General features: G+C 39.9%; 1 protein-coding gene across 1 annotated transcript in view; it reads right to left on the bottom strand.

The window, feature by feature from the left end:
* Positions 1-26,855, bottom strand: part of LOC309601312 (cohesin subunit SA-2-like) — a 63,057-nt gene that overhangs the window by 29,947 nt on the left and 6,255 nt on the right. Inside the window, exons 4-12 of the mRNA XM_082334256.1 lie at positions 26,320-26,416; positions 25,235-25,311; positions 17,960-18,031; positions 15,520-15,724; positions 14,257-14,408; positions 12,893-12,966; positions 12,324-12,447; positions 7,174-7,272; positions 5,040-5,119 (exon numbers count right to left, since the gene is read on the bottom strand). Coding sequence (XP_082190382.1) covers positions 5,040-5,119; positions 7,174-7,272; positions 12,324-12,447; positions 12,893-12,966; positions 14,257-14,408; positions 15,520-15,724; positions 17,960-18,031; positions 25,235-25,311; positions 26,320-26,416 — 980 coding nt within the window. The remainder of the gene's footprint in view (positions 1-5,039; positions 5,120-7,173; positions 7,273-12,323; positions 12,448-12,892; positions 12,967-14,256; positions 14,409-15,519; positions 15,725-17,959; positions 18,032-25,234; positions 25,312-26,319; positions 26,417-26,855) is intronic.

Here is a 26,855-nt window from a genome sequence, read left to right as displayed (position 1 = left end):
AAAAAATCTGTTAATTTTTCATTTAAAATTAATCCAAGTTAAACATCCAAATCTGCAAATATGTTATAAAACATTATTTGTGCACTGAGCACTATCAACCAAAAAAATATATGTTGAAAGTATTCTAATGTCTGAGGTGAAATTTTTAAGTAGAAAAATCAGCTAATCTGTTCTGTTATCTCCCTCTTTCTACCCTGCTGTCAGGTATTTCAAGACACCACCTTGGTGATCAGAGAGACGGTAACATGGTTGCCACTACAATATAACATGAGTCCTTTCCCACCCACTTTAAAATAGGATTAGCATGTTGCAATACACTGTGATTCTATGATTATGCTGTGACAGAACGCAGGAAGATGCACGTTAGACAGATGCTGTATGGTATGCCGTTTTGGTTAAGAAACATAACCCTCAGAGACATGCAATTCTTATTTTTTCTTGTTAACTCCTCAGACAGGAAAGATAAGATTTCAGAATAGATCTCAAGGTTCTTGAATAGAGGGTGCACAATGGCAGAAAATTGCTGAAGGTAACTTCCAAAAAGCATAAACCTGAGAGGATGGAAAAGAGGAGAAGACAGAGGAGAAAGCACATGCTTTTGTTCCATTTTGGTCTTTCACTTTTGCTTTGTTTGGAATAGGCTTGACAAAGCACTACCATAATTCTACCTGAATAGGCGTGTGGTGGACCTGAAGGAATCACAGAGGAGCTGTGAGGAGCTCCATGCCATTCCCTTTTGATAGCACCTAACCTGCTACAAGCAAGTTACTGATGCAAGAAATCAGAACTGTGCAGTATAATTTGCTTCACTGCTTCATATGCTGCTTCTATCAACTTCAAGATAACAGTTCTTTATTTTTCCTAAAAACCTCTAAACAAGACAAAGGTGGGTAATTTCCTTATTTGTATGCAAAGCATGTCTCTCTCTTTTCTTCCGAAGTCCATGGCTTAGCTATGAAATAACACTCCAGAATCACAGAGTTCAACTCTCTGTTGACACAGAATTACTTGTCATGGGACATCTACATCTACCACTAGAACTAGTAACATATATTATATATATTATTTGCCATGGCATCCTTTGCCAAATCAAGTTTTCAAGTTTCTCCTACAGTGTAGCCCCTCCCTCTCCAAACTAAAACATCCTTCCCAGTCCAGTTGAGAATCAGAAGGGAGATTATGGTTTTTAAGCACAACAGCAATGTACCCCTACTTGACCTGAGCCCCCTGTGCTAAGCAGAACACTGGGAACTTAAAAGCCTCAGTTTCTTGACTTTTAAGTTGAATTAACTCTACTGACCGCTGTCAAAGCACTGTGGTAAGAATTAATGTATTTATCAGCTCCATTAAATAGTCTTTAAACTATTCATGTGAAGTCCTCAGTGAGTGCAATATACTCACAGTTCTAAGGCAGCTCTTCCAGATTTCAAACTTGAGAGTTTTGTGTTTAAAACTCAGTTTAATTCCTAGTTACATATAACTAATGTAATACAAAGTAATTTTCCCCTTTGCTACTTATGTATTCAAGCTATTTGTAGATTTGTGCCCATACCTGCACCACCTGTAACATTTCCTCATTCATCTACTACAGTTACCTGATTACTTTTGCTGCTCTTTTCCAAAATCCCTCTACTCATTTAGGCAGTTAAGCACACAAAAATGAACAGAACTGTCTTGCAGTAGGCACACTAAACTAATTTTCCTCCTAAAGGGCAATTTTTTCAGTAAGATTCCTTGGTCTCTCATTGTCACTCATGTTTTCTTCCTCTTTATTTCCTCTCTAGTTCTATTCCCTTTCAGATCCTTTGCAACATTAATGCTAACAATTATGCATAATTCAGCAGCATTAATAATTTCTATTATGCTAGGCCTCATAGGCTCATTTCAGTTTCGGGATTGCATCATGCTGTGTAAAAATAGAAATCTGCTAGCCCAGAGACCTTGGCTTTCAATTGAGACAAGAGGCAACAAACAAGAAGAAAAAAATCTCAGCTCACAGAGGTAGACAAGATGAAAATACAAATATGGATTTGAAAAAAACAGGTATATGCATAGCAAGAGGGTTTTGAATCAGCATGGGAATTTTTTTTTAATAATGCAACACATCTAAGTGAATTGAAAAGATCAGGGTTTTCACTGCCTCTCTAGCTAGCACAAGAGAGAATGTAAAGGCCAGCATAGGAGTTTTACAGGCCAGTAGTACACAGAGTAGCCAACATATATTCCACAGGACCGGAATGCAGTGATGGTTAAGAGGTGGTCAAAGCTGTTACTAGCATACATGGAGCACAGCTCCACTGCAACCGTAAAATATCACAAAAATAATTAATTGGCAACAAGGCCTTGCTACTAAATTCACCCAAAAGACAATTACGGAAGCCAGTAAAAGAGCTAGTGATATAGTAAATTTTCCCCAAGAAAGTCACAGAGCACCCAACGGACTAACTGGAGGAAAAAAGTTACTCCTGGCCTTGCTTCTTGCCAACACATGTCATGAAACAACAAAAGATTTATTCCAAGATTAGAGACATGTTCTAAAGGTCAGTACCTGACCAGTTAAGATTATATTATTTGTTAAAAATAATCCATTATTCCAAATCAAATATAGGGAGTTCATGAGATAGAGGTTCTTGCCAGTAGCTTTAAAAATAGAAACTTGATCTGAAAGGCCTTTCACATCTCACTAAAAACACACATTGGGCAACTTGAATTCAGTTGCCAAATTTGAAGATGACAAAAACGAGCCATCCACACAGAAGCCAATACAGCTTGACAAAAGCGGCAAAAAATGTGGTTACATCAATGCATATCAGTAGAAGTGCCATTTATACAAGCTGCCATTTATTATTCTTTAATAATAAATGGGGAGTTGCTGTCCCCAACCCCATTCATGCTGTACTGCATGTATTAAGCAGCATTACTGCTCAATATCCAGATACTGGTTTTGAGCTATGAAACTCACCTATTTGAGACACAACAGCCCTGAAATTTCTTTGCTTCTGCAATGCCAGCAGCGAGTCCTTTCTGACACTATTGTTGGTACTGAGGCATAAGCTTTTCCCCTGCTAGAAAAGCATCTTGATGAAGGCTCTTATTAAGAAGTCTGTACATGTGACTGTCTGTACTGTCTGTGTTCTCTTCACACAGGTTTTATAGACTGGTCAGTACTAGTCTTATCAAAGAGAAAAGCTGTCATTGAATTTGCTTATTGAGTCCCCAATTCCCACTTTCATCACTCCAATAATTAAGCCAAATCAGCAGGGCTCAGAGCACCTCGGGGGCAGGGGGGCAGAAAGGAGAATGGCTATGCAACAGATGAGCAAAAAGAAAGAGAAGCATGTATTTGCTAGGCCTCCACACAGCCTAATTAAAAACAGTTTCAAAATGTATTCATTTTACTTATGAAAACTACATTTTATGATGGAAAAAATGTCATTCAGAAAACTTTAGAAGGCATTTATTCACATTGGAAATCATATTTAAGAAAAATTAGGAAAAAATTGCTTCAGGGAAAAAGAAACATTGATCAAACTTTTATAGCTGCAGCTTGCATTAATGAGAACATGATCCCTTATAATAAAGCCAGAGATGATAAACAGCTGCAGTGCCAATATAGCAGTTGTTAGTTCAGATACAGAACAAGGGCAGCCATAACTGGTGTACAGCATCTTTGTCCTTCAACAATGGTGTGCTGCTCCTCCTAGCACAGGGACGTGTTACGCACAGACACAGCATTGTGCTTTGTTCCAATAGCCACACACCATGGAGAACCAAGGGATGTAGAAATGGACGTTGCAAACACAGAAACAATATAACCCGAGCTACTGCTAGTGAGGCCCTAACAATGGTACTCTCTTCAGAAAAGCATACCATGTTCACAGCATCATAGGCTGTTCCAATGTGCATGCTGAAGTAGGCCTAGAGAAATGCCACTCAAATCAATGGAGTGAGATAGGAGACCAGACTACAAAGCAGCACTTCAATATACAAATGTACTTGAAATTTAATGTAAATACCTACAATACTATATTATTTGGTCCATTAAGGTCTACATCCTCATCTAGCAATGACCAATACTTCTTGCTTAAACAGAAAAGCAAATCCCACAAGGCTATTGGACAATGCACCATGCTGTACACGGAAGCGAGCATCTGCATCAGCAGAATGCAACTTACACTCTGAGACAGAAGCAATACTTGCTGAGTCCTAACATGTCAACTGTATTAACAATGGAATGAAGTGGGTTTTTTATTCTCATTTTGCATTGAAAGAGAGGGACAGAGAATTTATTCTTCACTATTTCGGAAATAAAGCCATTTCTAAAACAAATATGCTGCTCAAGGATGTATCAGAGTAGGATTCATATACTTCTGTAAACATTAGTTTAATTTTTCCCCATACTTCCAGCTTGCCATTATCCTACCGAATCTATGGCTGGCAGGTAATTTCCCAAGAAAACAACTCTTCTGTTAGTTTTCCCCTTCAGCAAAACCAAGATATCATACACTTGCTCATTTCCTGTCAGCCAGTCTGCTGTGGGCTCAATAGCTCCCAGGTGCTCTGCCATGGAGCCAAGAATCTGAAAGTCCAAATTCTAGCAACAGCCTCAAAGCTCAAGGCTTTCTGCATCAGGTGAGGAGACAGGGAAAATGGCAGAGTTTCCTGAGCTCCTGGTCAAGGCCTGGCAACAGACAGGAGATGGGGTGGGGACCCCATCTTCAGTGGGGACTTCCCCCGAGACAGGCAGACGCTCTGTTTGAGAAAAGCCAAAATGAAACCATGGAATTTCCTTTCAGAGGGAAGTATAAAGATATAAAAATGTAGTTTTCATACTGAATCTCAGCACAAGGGTTTTCTTAACATCAGTATTTCCCACAGAAAGAAAATGCTATGTCTTGAGCAGCTTTAACTGTAACTCATATCCTGCCAGGAGCAACTGTTTCCCAGCATGTAACTGACTACAGGAAGATTAATCAGGATCGTATCTGGATCTTGTTGCCATTAAAACAATACAGTAAATTAAAAAAGAAATTATTTACTGTGACATAAGCATCAAGAGTTTCATGGCTTGAACTGCTACTTCATGGTCCTTGTCCAGAGGCATGGACACAATTCGATCCTAATGGATGTAAAATGACAATAAAAAGATGTAACATGGTTTATTCTCAATAAACATATTTTTGCTACAGCTAGATCATCTACACTAGTAGAGCAGAGATTTATTTTTATTTCAGTAGCTATTTCCTAAGAGACATAAGGCAACTTGATTACTATCAAGTAGTTCCCCAGCCCCTGAAAATTAACAGCATGTTAATTTTTTAACTGAATTAATCATGCAGTAATATGATATTTTTTATAGATGTAATGTATGCGTTCACAAGAAATCAACTACAGTCTACAAATTAAAAGTGACTGACAACTTGTTTCTAAGATGTTACTACTGGCAATCCAGTATGTTAAATGAAGGTAAGCCTCAAATTACAAGCATTATATAATCAGTTTCTCCCGTCAACAATAAAGTGTGTGTACCTTCACGTTACAGAAGCCAGTGGCTTGCTGGAAAGACAGTTAGGACTTGTGTCATAAAGGTAGTTCATGGAATAGCAGCAATATTCCTGACCTCCAGAATTCACACTATGGTAACTTGGTACACATGCAAACACCTCAGAAAACAGTGGGAATTTTCCTGTCCTATGTACCCAAGAACTCTCACTCCTCAGTGCGGCCTACATCTTTAAGGTGTATTAAACCTTTGGACTTGCTTGTTTTGGGACCAACAGCTTTCTCACTTAACATTATTATTTCTAAATCTCTAGATTCATTTGACTTTGCACCTTCCTTTTTCTCACAACCCAGCTGCAAGGTGTGGAAGTCCATGAATCCTGACCTGAGTTTGAACACTCAAGGGTAACAGAGGGAGCATGTGAAACTCCTGCTTGTGGGAAATGGATTGATGGTTATATAATTACATTTCCCATCAGTGAGAAACCATGATTTAAACTTTGTAAGATTCCAGATCAGTCTGCATTTTGTGTGAAGCTGTTTGAGTTTCTTGAGTTGTGTTTGGGTTGGGTTTTTTTGATTGGTGGGATGGAGTGTGCAATAATCCATTTATACAGCATCCTCCACACAGAGGGAGATCACAGTACAGACAGATGGGAGCTATTTCGTCAGTCTGTGAATACCAGTCCTGCAGTTGCTTACGCAGCTTACAGCAACCTTCCTTTAACCAGAAAGATAAATGACCACCACAAAAATGTTTAAAACAGGGGTTAATCTTAGATAGCCAAGTTTCAATCTGAATAATTTATTTCTAAGATACCAATATTAATCTATTCTTGTTCTTTGAGGATGTGCTATACGTATTTTTTACTATTAGAAACTGCTTTGACATACAGGTAAACCCTGCACCTGTCGCAAAAAGAACATGAACTACCACCACATGCAGGCATTGATTATGAACTGATTCAGAGGGACTGAGGTGTCAATCACAGCACCTTGAGTTTTCTTATCCAAATACCAAAAAGGCCCAGCCCCACTGGGATAAGGGTGGCTGACGAAATCACTACCAAGGGCAGGACTAAAAAAGTAAAGGGCTTACTTCTTAAATGAGTCAGGATATTGGAATATGATAAAGGCAGTGTACAGGGTCAGTGCGGTCACAGAACAAGCTCTCAAAATTACAGCATATGATCTGACTTGTTCCGAAAGGAGATAAAGGGATCCTTCTTCAAGATTCATACTGACATGGTGGATCAACAGAGAGCCCTTCCCACATCAGCGTGACACATGGTCAGCCAATCCAGTATCTACAGGTTAACACATTATCAGGAGCAGCAAAAAAAGGGACCTTCAGAGTATGAAATTTTTTGTCATCTGCTAAAGATCCTGTAAAAAAATCTGGTCCATTCTGGATGAATGGTGGAGATAAATGGTATTAGCATGCACTGTGGTCAGTTTATGCATGAACTAAAGCGAAACAGAAAATTCCATAGAAACAGAGGGAAACATGTCTGCAAAACTCCTTCATCCACTCAGTCAAGCAGGCTGTTTCTGCAGTACTCTAAGCTCCTGTCAGTCAAGAGAGTGGGGAGATCGGCTCTGATCAAAACATCAGACCCTGTGTATACACCCAACCCAGACTTAAAAAACAGCAAACAGTAATCTATTTACCTTGAATCTGCTAGTAAAGAGATCCATCCTGGAAACAAGTTCTTTTCTGCTATAAATCCCTTGCAGTCCCAGAAGACACTTCAACCGCACTTCCGCTTGCTACAAGACAAAGAGAAATTGGCTAACAGTTAAACACATGTATCTTTGATGTTATTCACTATTGGCATTTATATTATGTAAATAAGAGTTCTTTGTGGGTGCCTACAGCAGACTACCCAAATACTGGCTTATCTTCTTTATTAGAAACATCAGTACCATTTTGTTTGTGTACACACGCGCACGTCTCTCTCTCTCACACACACACACACACAGAGGAAGCCTGCAGTGAGTCAAACTTAAAGGTGACATCAAAGTTTGTGTTAGGCTTCCTAAGAGACTCTCACAGACCTTACAGTTAATAAAAGCAACAGAATGCAAAAGATGCAGGAATTGTGCTATTCACCTGTTAAAGATATACAAAGACAAGAGCATGAATGACCTACTTAATACAATCAGCAATCTTCCATACATCAGACTGTTTGCTTCCTTTCAACATTTGACTTGGACAATCATTAAACACTTGAAAGGGACTCCAAGAAATTCTGGTCCAGTGAAAACTCCCAGAGGAAGAGCTACACCTCAGAAATGCACCAGCTTTTCATTGTGGGTTCTCACAGACACAGTCAAATGTTACTCCTCCCTATTTCTGTTTTACACTAGAACACTATATTTTAAGCATTCTAAGAAGAGAAGTGTTGCTTTGAAGTTGGCCTAATTAGTTAACTTAGGCAAAATATATTTATCCCTGCAAGGTGTTATTTCATACTATTAGTACTGCTGCTTCATAGATGCCTCAAAAAGAGGACTTTTCCTTATCCAGCTTTTAAATTATCTTGTGCATATTGCTAAACCTTTCAAATGACAAAACTTTAAATGTCATTAAGAAAGTCATTTTGAGGATCTAACATAGAAAAATCACTCTGTTCTGTAAACTTATAATGCTAAGAATACCAGCAGAGACACTTAAATGAACTGCAGGCTTTGAATCAGTCTCTTCATATTTCTTCCTTAATTCCTCTTGCTAACAATAGCAGTAAGAATAATCAAGGAAACCCAAGAAGGGAGACCACCTACACATAGGCTATCCATTACTACAAGTTCCTGTTCACCTGCTTAGATGCAAAGTGAAGGATGATTCCCAGTAGCAGGCTTTTACCAAGTTTTACATAAGGCAGCTTTTTGCTAGGAATATAAAATGGAAGATCAACAGGTGACAATGAGTACTGCTCTCTAATCTGCCTGTGATACACCAGCAGTACATGTTCTATATTGTACTTTAAAATTAAAGGTCTTGTGTGAGAAAGATACTGTTGCCCACACCTGCTGCTTCTTACAGCCACAAGGGCTCCACAGCACAGAACTCACTCACAAACAGTCCCGATGTGGTACCCATCACTGCACACTGGCACAAACTCAGCTCAGTCAATGTACTGCAACCCTGGCTTCAGCTGCCCTCCATATTTTATCACTTTGCTTGTGAATAGGCACTGCATTTGTGCTTGGGGAAAAGAAACAAAACAAAAAAAAAGGAAAAAAAAGTCTGTGATGGTTTGTTGGATGGTCATATAGACCTTGGAACACAGCTAGTAGTGTCATTCACATTTGTCAGTCAGGTGGCATTCAAGCATAGGTCTGCAGATACAAAGTTGAATACATTAAACTAAACCACCTGCCTTCTAAGGTATCCCCTTCCCACCTGAAAGCTCTCAGTCATATGTATATGACTGAGACATATATATGTATATATGAGATATATATGTATGAGACATATATATGTATATGTATATGTTTCTTTTAAGCGTTGAGGAAATTAACTCCAAGAACTATGAATAAATAACTAATTCTGCTAGGACTAGTTCTGCTGTCTTCCTATGTTTTCAGCTGCATTTTCTCCTTCTCAACCACCTCTCCTTTTCTAGATTCGTCACTCATCATAGCTTCATTCAAAATTACTTTACGTACTTCTAAAACTATCTCACTGCTCACCTTCAGCTCCGTTCAACAATAACGTAGCCAAGTACAAACACCCAGCCACCTACTCCCCTCACCAGAACTACCATTCTAATCTTGACGAAATACCTGCCTGGTTTGGTTTTTCAAAGCTGTGACAGAGTGAAGGGGAATTATGTAAGCGCATTTTCAGGATACTCTGAACACACGCTGTCCCTCAGCTCTATTATAGTGTATTTTGACCCTGACCTGCAAACAAACTGGCAGAAAACATCAGTAAGATGGTGGGCAGCTCTAGTGACCCAAAGAGCTCTGCATGGGCTCCAGCACTGCTTAGACGCATTCAGTTATGAGATTTCAGCCTCACCGCTGTCACAGAGATGGGGCCATTCAATAAGCCTTACAAACACAGGCTGGGACCGGGATGATTTGATGGGGTCATTGGGTCATTGTTTTCTCCTCAACATTCCCCAAATAATAAATGGGGAAAACTAGGTCTACTTCTGAATTACTCCTGAATAGCGAAGACAATCCAGCTTACCTACCTGTCGAGGTAAAACAATTTAAAAAACTGCCCTCCCCCCCTCCCAAAAATCAGTACATATGCTCAGAGATGACCTGTGGAGCAGAAAACCACTATGTTAACATGACCATTTAAAGAAAGAAGTATTTCAGAAGTAGCCATAACTATGGGATCAGTTTCTATAGCCATGTTGAATGGGACGGAAAACTAAAAACCCTTTCAATTTCCTGAAATTTGCCAGGAGGATCACATGGTCAGGACACAGAAGTTCATTTCAACAGCAAGTTCCTCTTTCCACAGGATTTCTTTGGGTGTTTTTCATAGCCTAATGATAAAACCTCAACAACTTGCCCTGAAGTTCCAGATAAAGCTAGTCTAACATAGTAGGAGGTCCCAAGTGTGCATCTCCATTGTCTTTGCCTTCCTGTCTGCTAGTTCTGCCTTCCACTCTCCCCATCCTTATTCTTCATTGTCTTGATTTTTCTGGTCTTTAACTCTGAACTTTTTACACAGCACTTCCCTTCAACACCTGCTGCTCAGATCAGCACTGGTTTGATTGGATCTGGGTGCTGATTTAGTAGCTATATATTCCCTTGGAAGAACCCTAGTGCCTTTGAGCACAAGTTAGGTGCCTGGGTTTCACAAATGCACTGATAGGTGACTGGGCTTACATATAACATTGTTCAACTGCACACAGCTGTCAGATTTAGTATCAACCGTTGCTTGGTCTTCAAAAATAAAAAGTTACATTATTTCTAGCAGATGAACATAAACTACTCAAAAATGTATCTTTATAGCACTGTTCCACAACTCTCACTGTGCCAAAGAGAGATCCTCATATGCAATTTTGAGCATATTACCACTGAATTTGGAGCATTTTCTTGCACCTAGGAAATAATGTTTCACATAAAAATATGTTTCATATCAGGGTATAATGGAAAAATGGTATCTCATGGGGAAGAAAAAATGATTATATTCAAAGAAAAGACTTTGAAGACAAAATGTTAATTTTATACTTACTTCCCCCTCACCTCTCTGCTTTAAAGCCTCCCAAATGACTAAACTTAATCTCTGTTTACAGCACTGTAGATGATGCTGGCCAGGTTTTCCCCCACTGTTAGAATACTTTTGTGGTTGTTCCACTCTGGGGCCTAAATTATTTGGCAAACTTCTCTATGTTATATTCTAGAAGAAAATTGGCTCTGGGAGATATCAGTTTCTTGCCGCCCACCCCCAACAAGATGGGATGGAAATGCTTATTAAGGAGGAGTAGTGGGAAATAACATTCAGATGTATATAAGAGCACTGCTGCCCCTGTTGCTGCCAAAAATGCCCTGCTCTCATTTTGGAATCGGGCAATTTAACGGTGGCGGCAAATCACAAAGCACAGCCGGGACTGCAACCACCAGCAGTGGCACACTACCAGGTCTCGGCCAAATGTGGAATATGGAAGACTTCTCACTGTATCTCACTCTGCTTGCATTGCTTTCAGATAATAAGCTTTAGAAAAACAACCATTTCTAGTTCCCAATAAATGACACTGGATGAGCTGTGTGCATTAATCAGAGACACCAGCTGTTAATTTTCACTGTACAGCACTGGGAATGAAGACACATCATCTTCAAAAATGACTTTGTCTTTTGAGAATTCTCCCAACTGAACATATACTAAAAAGATATTCTGATCAGATAATATTTATGCAGGAAAAGACGACAGTTCTTGATAGATTTGTTGTTCTAAAAATCTAAACGCTACCTTTACAGTAATGGCACAATGCAGGGAAGTAAGAGGCTTTGCGCTCCCCCTCCTGGCTTTGTGGTAAACTACAATTTTATTCACAGAACACAAACATTACCTAAAGCCGACACAAAACTGAGGATGTTTCAGAATTTACACAGAAGCTATATACACTTTAAAAGGTGGCCTGCAGAAGCACAGTGTGCCAATTTCGGTAATTAGCCATTCACGATAAATATTCCTATCCCCCTAAAATCTCTCATGCATTTCAGAAGCATGAGAAAAAGCATATTTTTAGTTACTGTTTTCTTTTGGTTGTTTCTTTTTTTTTGTTTTGGTGGGGTTTTTTTGGTTTTCTAAATGTGCCTCTACTCAAAAAGAAAAAACAAACTTACCATAAGAAAAAGGAGAAAACTCTTTGGGAAATGGCTGGACTTTCTGCAAATATTTTTTATATCCAGTTAATGCCAAATGAGAAATGCAATATTGAAGACTATTTTACTATAGGCAATATTTATTTGTCCATTTTTATAAAATAAAACAAAATTTTAAATTTAGCCATCAAACCTAAGACCAGAATTTTAGTCAACATTTAACACTGCATGTGCTCAAAGGATATAGGCCATTTTATAATTCAGTAATAGCTCCTGATTCAGTAACATATAAAAATAACTGCACACACAGGGACACACACTGCTACAGAACTGGAAAAAATGTTCTCTGTTATTTAGTGCTACAAAACCTGAAATGGGGAAGAAAGTAAATTCTTTTTTGTACCACCACAGTCTTAAATATCTACTCTCAAGAATTTAAACATTAGGATTCTTTAAAAAAATTGAAAAAAAAAAAAAATAAAAAATTTCCCATCTACTGCCCCCAATAAGAAAAATTAAAACTTTACCTTATCATACAGCATCCACCCAATGTATTTTAAGTAGCTATCATTTAAAAAAGCATCTGGGTATGTTTTAATCCAGTTGCCAATTTCTTCAATGCAAGTTGCTCGGATCTCGGGGATCACATCACTGTGAAATTACAAAATTGTAATATTAATATATTAAAAATGCCTAATATATAGTAATTATTTGCAATATTTTTATTTTCTGGAATTGCAGAAGCATGTATAATCCAAAATATTACAAGTATCTTCATATTAATGTTCTAAGTTAGTCTTCAATCGACAGTTAGGCCACTTTTAGCTACAAATGTTTCATGCAATAATTATTTTGTAATTCTGGATATCTTCTCCAACACAAATGCACTGCAGGAAGCCAGCAGGAAGAACTTAAGAAAGATACTTAAGAGAGGTCCTTTCGTAAGCCCAAATTCTTTAAAATAATTTAACTGCTACACTTCCCTTGACACCATCAGTGCCTCTAGGATGTTTAACTTGATTCTGGTATCGGGACAATCTGAGCAAGAGTTTCTTGGGAATGCTGCTACACATCACAGCTTTATTTTTATTCTTACCGGTAACGGTTTAGAAATGTCCCTTTGAAAATAGCATTCATCATGTTCTGTATCTCTAGAAGCTTATGCTCATACTGAAATACAAAGAGAACTGAACGTTAATATTGGTCCCACAATTCACTACACATGAAAAATTTGCATCGGTGCACTTACAGTACTACTGTGGTGCAAATTACTAGCGTTTACACATGGTACCAACATAAAATGAGTGGTCTGTATCTACACTAGCAATTGGCCTTTTTGTAGCTATGTCCTGATGAAAGGTTTATCAGATATCAACTGCTAGCCTGGATAAGAAGGTACTTGTCTGATATAGTGAGTCTTGACCTATCAATACACAAAAAGATACAGCACAACTATTGAGCAATCTTCACATACACATCCAAATTCTCTTTTTATGCACTTAAACAGAGATGGAAGAAAGGCAGGCAAGGGAGTTTTCAAAATGCACTTATTCCACAATGAGCACGTATTTGAACTGAGCCCTGAAAGTCTAGTTTTGAACTTCTGGAAACCTAAGTCACTTAATAAAAACATTCTCTCATCAACAGCATCAGGAAGGGTGAGAAGTTTAGGTTTTCCCCCCAACACACACATTTCCTCTGTTTTTCCCATAAGATCAGACTTACGATGATACTAAAAACCCTTGTCTCACCCAAACACTTCTTCCCACAAAAAAGGGGTTGTTTCTATAACAGAGAAGTCCATGGATACCCAAAGCTCAGAACAGAGGTGACTGATGCTAAGGTCAGGAGAGAAGGAACTATGCTTGATGTTCATATATCAAGTCACCTCCACCCTCAAGCCAGAATTATTTCTTACAATTACAGGCCTGTCTGTGGGAGTTGATAAGGAGCTGTCTGGCTGAGCACGGAAGAAATGACAGATACTGAACAGCAAGAAAGATACAGGTCATACCTGAAGTTACAACCATTTTTACAGTGCATTACTTATACAGAGATGACAGGTATCCTGTGTCCTTTTTCATTCAATGAAATTCAGTTCATGAACTAACATTTTGCCTTGTAATTTGTATAAATATATGCAAAACTGCACTCCCACAACACCAGAGCTACTGATGCAATTATATGTGTGTGTAAATCCATATTTGTGCAGAGATCAAGGGCTAATGATGCCAATTTAGAGAAGCAATTAGTAGGACAGACATCACAAGTTAACAGTACATAGCGCAGTTTTTACCTTAGTCATTTTTGTACCACTTAATCTAGCCTGTCACAACTGCTCTGGACCATGCATTAGATAAACATATAAACCTCAGAGAACTGCAATGACCCAAAAGCGAGCTGTCAGCAATCCCTCTTTTTACATCTTCACACATCTTCCATACAAGACACCTGCCTAACCTCTTTCCTTTTTCTCTCTAGCTGGTCAAGTCTGTAATTGGTCCTCTTGCCACTTATCCTCTTCTTCTCCACCTCATATAATCTTTGAGCATTGTGCTTGTTGACATCAAGGTTCAGATGTACGCTTACAACTGCTGTCAGAAGTTTCATTGCTAAAAAGGAAACAAACCCAACATATTTAGCTTAGCTCAGAGATATGTAGCATAAATATATTCACCACTTTACCACAAAAAGCATATGGTTAGCCAAATCCAGTTTATTATCCAAAATATGAACACTTCTAGATTATAGTAATTTGTTTTAAAATACAGTGTTTATTTTAAAGGCAGACAATGATCAAAAAAGGAAAATTTAGTGATATTACTGTGATTTACAACTTTTGGCCAGACTTCCAGTCAGAGTTCTAGTTAGAGTACTAATTTACTGGGCAACTCTCTTCTTAGTTTATGTAATTTTGATTTTTCTGCAAAAGAATCTAGAGTTGTGGAACAGGTGATTTTCAGTAACAAAAATAAAAAAAAAAAAAAAAAAAACAACCAACAGCAAAGCTGGCCCATAAAAGGCTGGGAATCTTAATTTTTTACTTGAATTCACAAAAATTCACATTCCTCTAAGGATCACTAGATGGTTTGCATAAATTTCAAGTGGGTTTTTTGAGCCTTCAAAGCAAACAGTTTACTTTAGAACAAATTATACTTTAAGCGCTCTTTGCATGGCAAAGAGGATATTTACTGGCTTTAGGGGAAAAAAGAAAAAAGTAGTAGCTTTAGAATCATCATGCTGCACGAAACAAAAATGTGTAACAAGCAATGTTCTTTTTAGCACAGGTACCACAAGAAAAGCAGCTCTCCATAGGAAGCTTTTGTAGATGAAGCATTTAATGCAAGCTCATCACATTAATTAGCAGAGGGAGGAAAATAACAAAACAGAAAACTGACTGTGAAAAATCAGTTAAGGAAAAAAAAAAAAAAAGAATCAGAACACAGCATAATTCTAAAGTTAGTCATATCAGGCATTAAAGAAACTTTCTTTAGAAAGAAAAAACTGGTCTAGACCTATCATATCTAAAGCATCCAAAATCCATTCAGCTACACATGGGAACAAATAATTTATATTACATTTATATACATGAGGAGGAAGGCACTGTCAATGCATAAGAGAACAACTGCTCCAGTAAAGAGAGCTTTTCAATTTTAGAGCAGTTTTGTTTGTACACAAGTCAACAAAACTCATGATCTACAGCAACACTGTGAGTTATTTTACCTGCCAAAGTGCTTGTGTGTCTAAATGCTCTGACCATGGAGTCCGCTAAGCCTGTAAGCAATGAGATGATAGTGTCCATCAAGTAGCTATCATACAGGATGCTGCACTGGCACTGTTGGACAAGCACTGCAATAAATTCACAGAAATTGGCCTTGAACTTCTTCCAGTAGGGTCCTGTTCTAATCAGCGGGTAGTCTTCATTGTCCTGCACAAGAAAGAAAAGTCAAGAGAAAACACACTAATTAGTTTTGTTTGTGCACACCATTTACATCTCTCCCACTGAATATCAGAGAGAGTTTTGCTGACAGTCAGCTTCACCTCAGCCCCCCCCAATCAAGTTTTTCATGGTTATTACTCCAAAGTAGGGACATGCAACTAGGTTACAAGCAAGCACAGAGACAAACTAGCTTCATTAGAGCTACACTGTCATCATAGCTCACATCTGAAAGGAATGTATGTGAGTCATCTGTGAATGGACAGGTGGGAGAGGGCATGTGAAGCCACAGCATCATAAATAACTTCCACTGGCATAAACCAGGAGCACTCCTGGCCTCTTCTACTTCCTCACAAGTAGTAGTGCTTCCCCACTTCCCTGTCCTTCCTCTTCCTGCAAGCGAGTGGTAAAATCCAGGAGGAAACTGTAGTGACTGAAAAGTGAAAAAACAACTGTGGCGTGAGCAGAATGGGACTGTTCTCCTCAGCAGCACTGCCAGCTTGAGGAGTTTATCAGGCTACAGCTTAATGACAAATACTGAGTCATTCAGCTATACCACCAGCACCCAGGTCTCTGAAAACCTCCACAGAAACAGTAAGTAGGCAACACCTTTGACATTATGCAAAAGCAAGTTACAATAAAACCACAAGAGTGTTCACAGTACAGTTGATACGGCCAGGAAGAAAGCAGACAGATAGCAGTTCACACAAAATGACTTCTCACACAAAATGGTGTGCCTCACATAAAGAGCACACTTGTAGATGGCAACCTCAGGCAGTGTGAACATTTATTTCATTTGCACCTCACAGACCCAGGAATGGCTCCAATTATGAATCTGCATCTTGATAGTTCCCAGATGTGAATGGAGCCAGGGAACTCCAAAACTTCACTGACTATGGAAAACTTCATCCTGAAGGCAGGCCACTACTGACCTGGTCTTTCACTAGTAGGTCAAACACCTTCTCAGGCCTATTCTAACACACAGCTTCACACTCAGGATAACCTCATGTACTTAAAAAGTGCAGTTCATGCTCTTCTCTAGTAACTTTGTTTCCAAAGCACAGGACCCACTGCTTTCTTGAAAAATAAACACAAACACAGACTGATCTCAGGGATGCCTGCAACCCAAAGCACATTGGGAATTTGGAATTTGGGATGCGTTCCTGATCAGGCTGTAAGAGTCAGTTCAGAACCTAACAGTAGTAGCAGTGCCAAGACAGAACGGGAAGTTCCCAGCAGACCCTTTAATGCTCCTTGATCATAACACAGACAGTAGAAAGACAACCTACAACTTCAGGAAATACCTACTTTATCACTGAGCATACTCCTCAGTCTAAAAAGCAGCACAAATACAGGTAGACATCTCACTTTTTAAGAGCATTTCTACTGTCCATGTTTATCATATTGGGATGCTGTTTAATGGTAACATCATACTGTGAATATATAGACAGCACAATGGGCACACCACCTAAATTTAGGGACCTAACCTGGGATTCACTTAGATTCCCTCCATAACCAGTAGAAAGAAGCAACTCTACTTCCAGAAACCAAGTCAGATTAGGCACTTAACACAGGTTCTTCCAGAGAACTTTTCAAATCACCCAACCGAGGCTCCTGCTCTGACTCATCCCAGAAATGTTTCTTTCTTCCATACAGAGGCTATGGAAATAGAGGAAAGTCAAAGTGAAGTGCCAACAAGGAGTTAAGATTAATTCCCCACAGTTCTGCAAGTGTTGCATGGGAAGAGGCATTACAGAAAAGCTGTTTCTGTTCTCAAAATACTCTTCCAATCAAACGTTTATGTTTGCAAGAGAATGTTTTGATAAAACAAGCCTTTGAACAAAGCTGTCTGCCAAAACCTCTGTATGCATATATGCATGTGCACGTATGCATGCACATGGGCACATGTGTGTGTGTAGAGTTTGCTGGAAGGGATGGGGACTGCTCTTGAACACCACTGCAACTTGACTTACACCAGTCTGTTCAAAATGCTGATGTCCCTTTGACATCAATAGCGAAAAACAGACAGTTAAAAAGCATGTGCTCATCCAAACCAGATGTCTAAAACAGACTAGATGAAGCAGACCTCAGAAGCGCATGATTATCTCCATTCAATAATGCACAGTTTAAGATGACTAGTTCTGATATATTCACCTACACTAGGAACAGGAAATAAAGCCACAGAAAATGCTATACTACGGTTGCAGAGAACTACAAGAGTCCTACCATGTCCACCGGCCAAGTAACTGTCAGGATCCAAGGATAGGCCATGAATTTCTTGTACTGCAACCCAGTTTCCTGTAATACATGAGACAAAATTTTAAAAACTTTTTGATGAAACGGCATAGTTAATTCATACAGACAAAAGCATCACAAACCATGCCTCATATTTAAAAGGCTATTAAAACTTAAGACAATGTGTATTACAGGTGGCTCATACAATCCAATGCATTAAACAAAATCTAATTCCTTCTCATCTCTGTAGTTTTTATTTATAACCAATGATAGAAAAAAAACACACTTTTATGTAAAACCTGAGTTTTCTTGCTACAAGTAAGGGACAACTTGTTTTTAAAATTTATAAGCAAAGTCATACAAGATATAATCCTCATTATTAATTCTAAGATATGGCTCCTCAGCTAGTATAGGTATATATCCCTTTCCAACATTTAGTAACTAGGTACTGTAAAACATCTAAACTCTAGAAAACAATTCTGTGCTTTTCAAATTATAGAGAAATGTTTTCAGCACTAGTGTGACTTGACTCAGAGACGTTTCCTCAACTCTGCAATTATTCCAAGACAAAACGTATGAAACCTACAGTTCTTTATTAGGCTCAGTGAAGCACAACGAGTATTTCTATCCTCATCTGGCTGCACAGTTATGCATTAAACTTAACTCTTCCATTGCTAAACATTTCAGCAACAAAATGGAGAGGGAAGGAAACCTACAAAAGAACAAAGAACTGCAAGAAATAAAATGCCATATACAGGAAGAAAAGCAGATGAAAGAAACAGAATAGTTTAAGAAAGAGTGAAAACAAAAAGTAGTGGTCCTAAAGACAAGCCTATCTCTCCACTGAGGAATACCGCGGCCCGCAGAGAAGAAATAAATGCCTCAATGACCATAGTAAAGCCAATCTCTGCTTCCAACACCGGCAGAAGTTTTCATAGAAAGACTGAAATTTAGAGGGACTCTTTGAGATCATCTAATCCAACCCCACCTGCTCAAGCAGGGTCAGCCAGAGCAGGCTGTCCAATGCTGTGTGTGACCAGTACCCCCTACTCCCAACCCCTGGTAATGTGGTTAGCGTAACTAATACCATTTTATGAGGCAAGCAGCCATTCTCCGTGACCGAGTGGGTCACGTATCCACTCTCTTTCCCTCATTATCAGGCCCTGAAGGTCTTGTGAACCAAGCAGACAAACCAAACAGATTTCTTCTTCCCCTCCCTACTGGCCTCAAGGTTCCTGGGCGCCAGGCCAATTACTCCCTTCCTTCCTTCCTGGCCTTGAAGGTCCCAGGCACCCAGCCAGCCAGGTGGTGCTGGTGATGGCCTCGCCACAGAACAGGGAAGCGTCACTGCACCCAGAGCACTGTCCATAAAATCAAGTGTTTGCAAGGCCTAAGTGGGGAACTTGGACCAGAGCTGCTGCTGGACAGTGAGACCCGAGACCACCCAGTGGCAGGGACACCTCCACCATCATCTGCTTCCTCCGAGGACTGAGTCACTCGTATTCTTTTATACAATTTTCAAGTCTAGATTATGATTGTTATATTGATACAGCAAACCACATATTAAGATTTTACTTGATCTGCAGAGGGTCCAGGTGATGAGATATTATAAGTTAAATTGTATTACAAATTCTGTATTACTTAGGTGATTAGAAATCATAAGTTAAGTTGTATTATAAATTCTGTATTATGCTACTATATTGATTCTGCTTGTAGAAATCCTGTGCCATTCTAATCATAAATTCTGTGCTATACTAATCATAATATCCTGTTAAGAAAATAAAGCTTTAATTGTAACTACAATTAGTGCCATCATCATTCTGCCAAGGATCCCTAAAAGAACCCGTCTGTCCCCTCGGTGTCGGGTGACACCACGTGCAGTCAGCTTTGTAATAACTTCACAGATGGAGACTCCGCAACCTCTCAGGGCAACCTGTTCCACTGTTTGACCACCCTCACCATAAAAGTGTTTTCTTGTGTTCACATGAAATTTCATACATTCCAGTTTGTGCCCACTGCCTGTCTTGGCTTGCCTTTGCGCTCACTGTCTCACTGGGCACCACTGAGTAGAGTCTGGCTTCCTCTTCCTCATTCTGTCCCATTGGGTATTTTTACACATGGATGAGATCCCTCTGAACCACCTTCTTTCCAAACTGAACAGGCTCAACTCTCTCAGCCTCTCCTCATACGAAAGATCATCAGTTATCTTGGGGGCCCTTTGCTGGACTCACTCCAATAAATCCATCTCTCTTTTGTACTGTAAAGCCCAGAACTTGATTCAGCACTCCAGATGTGGTCTCACTAGTATGAGTGGAGAGGAAGGATCACCGCCCATGACCTGCTGGCAATGCTCTGCCTAATGCAGCCCAGGAGGCTGTTGGTCTTCTTTGCTGAAAGGATGCATTGCTGGCTCGTGTTCATCTTGTCATCCATAAGGACACTGCGATCCTACTCTGTAGAGCTGCTTTCCAGCCAGTCAGTCCCCAATGTGTAGTGGTGCATGAGGTTATTCCTCCCCAGGTTCATGGGGTTTCCTGTTGTAGAACTTCATGAGGTTCCCCTCTGCCCAACTCTCCAGTCTGTTGAGGTCCCTCAGAACAGCAGACCAACCACGTGGTCTAGCAGCTACTCCTCCCACTTTTGTACCATCTGCAAACTTGCTAAGAGTACACTCTGCCCTATTGTCCATATTATTTGTTGTTATTAAAGATGTTGAACAGTATTGGCCCAAATATCAAACCCTGGGGTACAGCACTAGTGACTAGCCTCCAACTGGACTTTGTGCCACTGATCACTACCCTGTGGGCCTGGTTGTTCAGCCAGTTTTCAGTCCACCTCACTGTCCACTTAACTCACTCATACTTCATTAGCTTGTCTATGAGGATGTTATGGGAGACAGTGTTAAGTCTTACTGAAGTAAAGATAAACAACATCTGCTGCTCCCTCCTCATCTACCAAGCTAGTCACTTCGTTATAGAAGGCTATCAGGTTGGTTAAGCACAATTTCCTCTTTGTAAATCCATGCTGACTACTCCTGATCATCTTTTTGTCCTTCATGGGTTTGCATTAGTTGCTCCAGAATTAGTTGCTTCATCACCTTCCCAGGGATCCAGGTGAGGCTGACCAGCCTGAGTTCCTGACATCCTCCTCATTGCCCTTCTTGAAAACAGGAGCGACATTTGCTTTCTTTGAGTCTTCAGGAACCTCTCCCAGTCGCCACAGCCTTTCAAAGATAATCAAAAGGGGCCTCGCAATGACATCAACCAGCTCCCTCAGCACTCCTGGGCACATTCTGTCAGACCACATGGTCTCATGTCTGTTCAGTCTGTTTAAGTGTTCCCTGATCCTCCTTCATGGAGGGAAAGCAGTCTTTGCTCCAGACTTTCCCTCTGGTCCCAGGGACCTGGTATTTCTGAAAGCCAGTCTGTCAAAGACAGAGGCAAAGAAGGCATTGAGTACCTCAGGCTCTTGTGTGTCCTTTGTCACCAGGGCCCCTGCCTCATTTAGCAGTGGGCCCATGTTTTCCTTGGTTTTCCTTTTGCTGTTGATATATTTGTAGAATCTTTTCTTGTTGCCCTTCACACTTCTTGTCAGACACAACTCCACTAATGAGTTGTGATCAAGAATGAAGAACTACATAAAAACCTCTAATTTTCCAATCCTCTGAATGCTAGAAACAAACACTATAAATCAAAAGGCAAGATGAGGTACTCAGACAGATACCTGGTAGTATTCCCCACTCTCATTACTACTTTCACTACTATTATCATTTGTTTTCAAAAAATATTTTCGAAATCACAGTAGTCCTATATGGCACTACTTCTCAACTAACTTAATCACCAAGTTATGTTTCCATCTTATTTATGAAAAAGATGAGTGACAACTACATGCAAAAAGAAACACAAATATAAAGAGGAAACAACTCACTTTAAAATAACAAACTACTTTGCTCTTACTCTTATCATAATTCTGCTTTAAAAGAAATTGGCTTAATTCTTAAGCATTTTTTCAATCATGTAATACTGTGGCTAACATAAAAATGGTTGCTTCAGACTTTTTTTTCTTTATTAATGCTGGCTTAATACTAGTCATAACGTATCAAGATTAAATTAAACAAGCTGACAGATACTGTCTTTAAAAATATTTAATTCTGTATAAATAATTTTAGGAGGTTTTTTTAGAGTCAGTTTATCTAAAAACAGACAAAGAGAATTTCACAATTCACCAGATTTAGAATTAAAGAAAAAAGAAAAAAAAAACCAGAGACACAGAGTATCTAACACTGGGGATTATCACTTGGTATTTTCATAGAATCATAGGATGGTTTGGGTTGGAAGGGACCTTTAAAGGTCACCTAGTCCAACCTCCCCTGCAATGAGCAGGGACATCTTTTACTAGATCAGGTTGCTCAGAGCCCCATGCAACATGACCTTGAATGTTTCCAGGGATGGGGCATTTACCACCTCTCTGGGCAACCTGTTCCAGTGTTTCACCGCCCTCATTGTAAAAAATTTCTTCCTTATATCTAGTATAAATCTACCCTCTGTTACTTTAAAACCATCACCCCTTGTCCTATCGCAACAGGCCCTGTGAAAAAGTTTGTCCCCATCTTTCTTATAAGCCCCCTTTATATATTAAAAGGCTGCAATAAGGTCTCCCTGGAGCCTTCTCTTCTCCAGGCTGAACAACCCCAGCTCTCTCAGCCTGTCCTCATAGGAGAGGTGCTCCATCCCTCTCATCATTTTTGTGGCCCTCCTCTGGACCCGCTCCAACAGGTCCATATCCTTCCTGTGCTGGGGACTCCAGAGCTGGGTGGAGCACTGCAGGTGGGGTCTCACCAGAGCAGAGGGGCAGAATCACCTCCCTCGACCTGCTGGCCACGCTGCTTTTGGTGCAGCCCAGGGTACAGTTGGCTTTCTGGGCTGCAAGCACACATTGCTGACTCATGTCGAGCTTTTCGTCTATCAGTACCCCCAAGTCCTTCTCTGCAGGGCTGCTCTCAATCCCTTCATCCCCCTGCCTGTATTGATACTGGGGATTACCCTGACCTGGGTTCAGGACCCTGCCCTTGGCCTTGTTGAACCTCATGAGGTTCACATGGGCCCAATTCTCGAGCTTGTCCAGGTCCCTCTGGATGGCATCCCGTCCCTCAGGCGTTTCAACCGCACCACTCAGCTTGGTGTCATCTGCAAACTTGCTGAGGGTGCATCAATGCCACTATGTCATTGATGAAGATATTAAACAGTACTGGTCCCAGTAGGGACCCCTGAGGGACACCACTTGTCACTGATCTCCATCTGGACATTGAGCCATTGACCACTACCCTCTGGATGCGACCATCCAACCAATTCCTCATGCACCAAACAGTCCACCCATCAAATCCATATCTCTCCAATTAGAGAGAAGGATATCGTGGGGGACCATGTCAAAGGCCTTACAGAAGTTCAGATAGACGACATCCATAGCTTTTGCCTTGTCCACTGATGCAGTCACTCCATCATAGAAGGCCACTAGGTTGGTCAGGCAGGACTTGCCCTTGGTGAAGCCATGCTGGCTGTCTCAAATCACCTCCCTGTCCTCCATGTGCCTTAGCATAGCTTCCAGAAGGATCTGTTCCATGATCTTCCCAGGCACAGAGGGGAGGCTGACAGGTCGGTAGTTCCCAGGGTCCTCCTTTCTACCCTTTTTGAAAATGGGTGCAATGTTTCCTTTTTTCCAGTCCCCAGGGACTTCGCCTGACTGCCATGACTTTTCAAATATCATGGAGAGTGGCTTGGCAACTACATCAGCCAATTCCCTCAGGTCTCTGGGATGCATCTCATCAGCTCGCATAGATTTATGTGTGTTCAGGTTCCTTAGGTGGTCACGAATTCTCTTACAGTGGGAAGGACTTTACTTCCCCAGTCCCTGTCTTGTGGTCCATCCACTCAACAGCTGTGGGGAGAGGTTGCCAGTGAAGACTGAGGCAAAAAAGTTGTTGAGTACCTTAGCCTTCTCCTCACCCGTTGTTACCAGTTTGCCAGTCGTGTTCATCAGGGAGGGCATGCTTTCTTTGACCTTCCTTTTCTGGCTGACATACCTGTAGAAGCCCTTCTTGTTATTCTTTGCGCCCCTTTTTTTCTATCAGTAAAATGTTTCACTAGAGTAGCATGTCAAAATACTGCCCCAAAAACAAAGTTTCTTTGTTTTTATAGCATGCAGAATACAGCTTCTAAGGCAAATGCAGAACCTTCCTTTTTGCCCACCAGGACAGATGAAAAGGTTGCAGAGCAGTAACACATCCAGGCTGATGATAACAATAATCACATCTTCGTACCTTCCAGAGTGCCTACCCTATTGTGAGTGCTATTCAGGGCTAATTTAGCTGGGAAAGAAGTGCCAGATTACTAATTCATATGGCCAGACACATATCGGATCATTTCTGTCAAAAATTAGCCCAAGTGTTACTATACTTCTAAAATGAAAAAAAACATGTTGGCAAATTCATCCTCTGTGGGAATTTCTACAGCAGCTGGTCTTTGAGAGATGCTCAATTAGAGAAAGGCTGATGGCTGCTGCTTGACAAATCAATTCAGAGGTGGCAAATACAGGAAAAAAGCACAGAAGCACCTGTGAGAGCGCTGCAGAAAATGTGATGTTGGCGTAATTAGCCAAGGAGCAGTCAAATAGAGAAATAGTATTGTAAAGCTATACATTTTTCTTAACAATCCTCGAGAAACGAGATTTCCACTATTGTTTTGACAAGCATCTAAAAATCAGAAATGCATTTTTCTTCTTTCATATGACATAATACAGTTATAAAAATTCATATTGTCAGTAAAACAGACGGAAAAGATTCAAATAAAAATATCAGCTAAAAAAATATCTTTGAATTACCTCATCAGTAATCCACAATAGTATTTTAAAAGGACCTAACAATCAAATACCAAAGGAACCGTTTACCTGCTGCAATGCCACATTATATTTACCTCTACAAAGTCATTATCAAAAGAACTCCTAAGAGAAAGCCAGATTCAGGAAGACTGCAGTTAGATAGCCCTACTAAAACTCTGAAAATAGAAGTGACTTACAAAAAAAAAATCCTGCTGCTGCTAAAATGGGTCATTACAACACCAAATTTTTCTTGTGAAAAACAGGATTATTTTCCTAAATTAAGGAAACGCGACACAGCTCCTGATGAGCAGCAGGAACTCTGTCCAGGTTGGCTATTAAGATAGAGCCTATTGTTTATATGAAAAAGGCATGCAAAGTCAAAGCTGTGCCTACCTCATCAAAGGTCTCTGTCATTTTTCGCATGACATCCTTCTTGTGCAAACTTTGAAACATCTCTGCTGTTACCATGCCTAGAAAAGTAATGTTTTAAAAAGAAGAATTACCGACAACTATATTACATTAATCAAGTCCGAACCACAGTAGGGACTTTATTTTAAATTTAGAAACACCAAGAAAGGGGGACTCTGTTTTATCTCTGTTTACACTAATACAGGCAACATATATATAGGGAGACAGAGAAATTAATTTATAGTAGAAAATACTGATGAACCAAAACTGAAATTCACATTAGAGAAATCTGCCCTGTGCTGTCTGGTATGGCTATTTTCTCTGTCCATTCATTTACTTCAAGGATTTACTAAAATTTTGCCCACTGCTAGTCAAAGACCCCAAAACATTTCCCATAAGAGAAGGCATATTAGTCAAAGACCTGGAAAAAATTTGAAGCATAAAAGGTACATTCTAGCTGCTTAAATACACTCAGAAGTTTCAAACTAACAGAATAGTCGTCTTAAAACTCTTACTTGCCATCCTGAAGCATTACGCTAGCAGACTGACCCCAGAAGTCACTGTGTCTCGATGTTTGTTATGAAATAGACAGCTTCACAAGCCTCTGGTGAAAGTAAGGCAATGAGGCAAGAGATTGCTTTTCTAGCCACCAAAGCAGGGAGCTTAATTTGCTGGTTGTTTATTTTCAAACAAAGATACTAGCAAAACAAAAGATACTAGGAAATTACAAAACAAATGGCAACTGAAACACTGCATTTTAATTAGAATGGTCATCAAAACCATCTTCCCTATGGGAGGATTCTGCAAAGCGATGTGACATGCCACTTCAGAAACTGGACCTTGCAAACCCTGTTCAAACACAACTCTGAGAGTTGGCATGCTGTAAACACAAAGAATTTAACCAGCAACATTCTTTACTATTAGTCCTGCCCACCTGGAGTTTGTCTTTAACAAACAGTACAGATTATAAGTGCACGATACACTGGAGAGAAACATTCCATTTTAGAAAGCACGCTTCAGACTACTCTCACCCACAGACAATGGAAAGGGCTACTAGGAGGGTAAATTACCTTGACAGCCTGAGCACTGAATGAAGAAGTTGATCAGATCTAGAAGTGCCACATTTCTGTCTTGTTTATAAGCTTCAACCCAGTCATCTACTACAGACTAGAACAGATTAAAGAAACTCATTAATCAGGAGCTCAACACAGCATGCTGCACTCCACTGAGGACATCCAGAATAAAGACACAAGCTACCATTGTTCCATCTCCATTAAATTATAAAAATGAGAATAAATTCCACACCATTTTGCTCCATTTCTAACAGTACATGCAAAAGACTGTCTGGGGCAAAATGAAGTCTTGAACTGCTCATTCACAAGTTCTGCTCTAGGCAGTGTTGCCATTCACAGATGCTTTGCTCCCTGTTAACAGGGAAAATAACCACAGCTTTAAGAAATTTAACATACAAAAACCAAAACATCCTCCTGATTTCTTGCCAGCAATTAATATTAAGTTAATATTAGCAATTGTCCCTGGGAGTTCTCTTCTCTAGCACCTGGTTTGTGCAGAAGGCTGAAACAGTTCACATACCACACTTAAGCTA

The sequence above is a fragment of the Platalea leucorodia genome, assembly GCF_965183815.1.
Source record: "Platalea leucorodia genome assembly, chromosome: 2".
In the NCBI taxonomy this organism is placed as follows: Eukaryota; Metazoa; Chordata; class Aves; order Pelecaniformes; family Threskiornithidae; genus Platalea; species Platalea leucorodia.
Note: the sequence above shows the minus strand (reverse complement) of the source record. Positions and strands in the feature narration are given on the sequence as shown.